The 2,923-nt window shown below is 37.8% G+C and overlaps 1 protein-coding gene across 1 annotated transcript; it reads left to right on the plus strand.

The window, feature by feature from the left end:
- The first annotated feature begins 418 nt into the window (after positions 1-418).
- LOC112491635 (uncharacterized) lies at positions 419-2,488 on the plus strand. Its single transcript, XM_048473738.2, has one exon. It carries the CDS (start codon positions 419-421, stop codon positions 2,486-2,488), a length of 2,070 nt encoding a protein of 689 aa, XP_048329695.2.
- The last annotated feature ends 435 nt before the right edge of the window (positions 2,489-2,923 follow it).

The following is a 2,923-nucleotide window of genomic DNA, read 5'->3' on the forward strand; positions in this document are numbered from 1 at the left end:
AAAATAATGTTTGACTTAATATTTTCGAATTTATAACTTATGAGAAACAAATTATAACATAATCATTTTTTATCCTTTTTTTTGGTTGACTTCCTTCCCTCTTACTCTTATTATAGTCCTTTACTTTATTCTTTTCACCCTTTACACTCTTTCTATATTCCATGTCAAAGACAGACCAATGTGGGATGGATGGCAATAGGGGTAGAATTGGTATAGAAAATCAGACAATATATATATATATATATATAAAATAAAAGACATGCTCAATAAGCCTGAACAAAGCAAGACTCAAAACTCTCTTTTAACATTCTTCCTCTACTTGTTCTGTTTTAAGTTGACAAATCCTTGCCTCTGACTCTTACTCTTACTCAATTTTCAACCTTTGCTCTTCTTTCTTCACTATCAAACACAAACTAATATGGAGCTACCCATTCCCAACAAGCTCGAGAAGCTCTGGGATTTATGGGACATACGGCTCAGCGTTCTGTTAAGCCTCTTACTACAAGTTTTCTTGGTACTATTCGCACCCTTTAGGCAAAGAAGCAGAAACTGTTTCCTTCTCATGTTGATCTGGTCCGCATATTTGATCGCCGACTGGATTGCTGCTGTTACAATCGGACTCATCACCAAAAGCCAGAATGATTCCCGAGTCAAGCCAAAACAAAATGAGGACGTTTTGGCATTCTGGGCTTCTTTTCTTTTGCTTCATCTCGGTGGCCCTGATAGCATTACCTCTTTTGCTCTTGAGGATAATGAGTTCTGGCTCAGACATTTGTTTGGACTTCTTTTGCAGGTTTTGGGTGCTGGTTATAGCTTTTTTCTAACACTTCCTAAGAACCAGCTATGGATTCCTACCATTCTAGTCTTCGTAGTTGGAACTATCAAATATGCAGAGAGAACGTTTGCTCTGTATCTTGCAAGCTTGGACTGCTTCGGATCCACTACATTGCCTAAGCCATATCCAGGTCCTGACTACGAAGAGGCCGTCGCAATTTACTCCACAACAAGGTCTGTAGAAGTTCCGGAGCAAACAGAGGTTACCATGGCGCCAAACCTTGGTAATTACAGAGACCGTAAGTTTGCTATTCATCTACAACCAAATTTGGAATCCGATCAAGTGGAACTAATGGGGCTTGCGCATTCCCTCTTCGAGAACTTCAAGGGACTTATTGTTGGCTTCCTTCTGAGCTCCAAATATCGAGAATCAAGCCGGGATTTCTTTCTCCAAACAAAGCCTGAGGTCAGTTTTAGATTGATAGAGTACGAGCTTAGCTTCATGTACCAAGCTCTCCACACAAAAATGGATGTGGTACAAACCAAAGCTGGGCGCGTCTTTCGGTTGATAAGCTTGTTTTTCTTGGTTGTTGCCTTTATGTCGTTCCAGTTTTTAGTTGATAAGGATAAGTTTAAAAAATTCGAACTCATCCTTACTTATTGCTTGCTTACTGGAGCTATAGTTCTTGATATTTTCTCTGGAATTAAGCTCATTTTCTCTGACCTTGTCCTTATTGCCCACAAGAACTGGAAAAAGTACATTCCAGATTGCTTTTTGCAAAGAAGAAGGTGGTCTAATTCGGTTTCTCTGTATAATATGATAGCATATTGCGTAGATTGGCGTTGGTTATGGAAATCGAAGTACCTGTTTCCTGACTTTATTAGAAGCATGCTAGACAAGTTGAAAATGATGAAATTTTCATCGTCGGATAAAATCATTGAGGATCTCACAAGCTTTATCTTTGAAGAGCTGAAAAACAAATCTTCAAACGCAAAGACTTTAAGCGAAGCCATGGAGAAGTGTTCACAAAGAGGGGATGGTGCTCTGTTTGGTACTTCAAGCTATATCAAGCTCAAATGGAGCATCAGCGAATTTCAGTACGGTGAAAGCCTTCTCCTTTGGCATTTAGCTACTGAACTTTGCTATCAGGCTACGGAAAAGAAATCAAACCCAGAAAAAGATGATCAGAAAAAGGAATCAAGAAGTAGTAGAACAATCTGCAAAATCCTATCAGATTATATGTTTTATCTTCTGGTAATGAAGCCAGCAATGCTAGCACCAGTTTTGGGCAATTGGCAGATAGTATTTCAGGATACTTTTGAAGAGGCCGAAAGATACTTGGGCAAATACTCAATATCAAGTCACGCAGAAGCCTGTAAACGTTTGATTAATGTAAAAACAAAATTCAGGCCAGCTGCAGTGAAAGGAATAAGAAGCAAATCAGTGCTGTTTGATGCATGTATACTTGCTCAGCAACTCCAACATTTGGAAGAAGAATTGGAGGAAAACCAGTGGGTGCTAATGAGCAAGGTTTGGGTGGAACTAATGTGTTATGGTGCAATTAATTGCAGACCAATTGTACATGCACAGCAACCGAGTAAGGGTGGAGAGCTTCTGACTTTCACTTGGTTGCTCATGAATCATTTGGGTTTGGGTTTACAGTTCAATGAGCAGGACATGCATGCAGGAACCAGACTTGTAGCTGTAAAGTGAGAGGCCAATAAATTCATGGAGAAAAACATTAAGGGAGTGAGAGATTGTCACTGGAATCGATTGGAAAAGGCTAAATTAATATTTCTTTGATACCATTCTAATAAGTTCTCTGTTTTAGATTACTATATTTAGGCCTTATGAGTTGACTTGAAATTAATGTGTATTTTGTCTTTCTGTTGATCTCAAATTTACTATCTCAATTCTCCTTGTATATTCATATCTTATCTTTCCTGCTGTATTTGAATGTCACATATCTCTTTTATCAATTAATATGCAGCGAGGTAATTACATAAATAATTAGCTCGGACCAGTTTGTATAATTAATGTCAAAAATACTATTTTCCAAAAAAAGAAAAAAAGCGTCATACAGTTAATGATGAAACATCCAAAAAAAATAAAATAATATAAAATAAAACAATAGGAATAAGATACAGC

This window comes from Ziziphus jujuba, chromosome 2, assembly GCF_031755915.1.
Source record: "Ziziphus jujuba cultivar Dongzao chromosome 2, ASM3175591v1".
In the NCBI taxonomy this organism is placed as follows: domain Eukaryota; kingdom Viridiplantae; phylum Streptophyta; class Magnoliopsida; order Rosales; family Rhamnaceae; genus Ziziphus; species Ziziphus jujuba.

What these genes read in the sequence shown, in the direction of transcription:
- LOC112491635 (XM_048473738.2), top strand. Translation starts at nt 419, where the DNA reads ATGGAGCTACCCATTCCCAACAAGCTCGAGAAGCTCTGGGATTTATGG.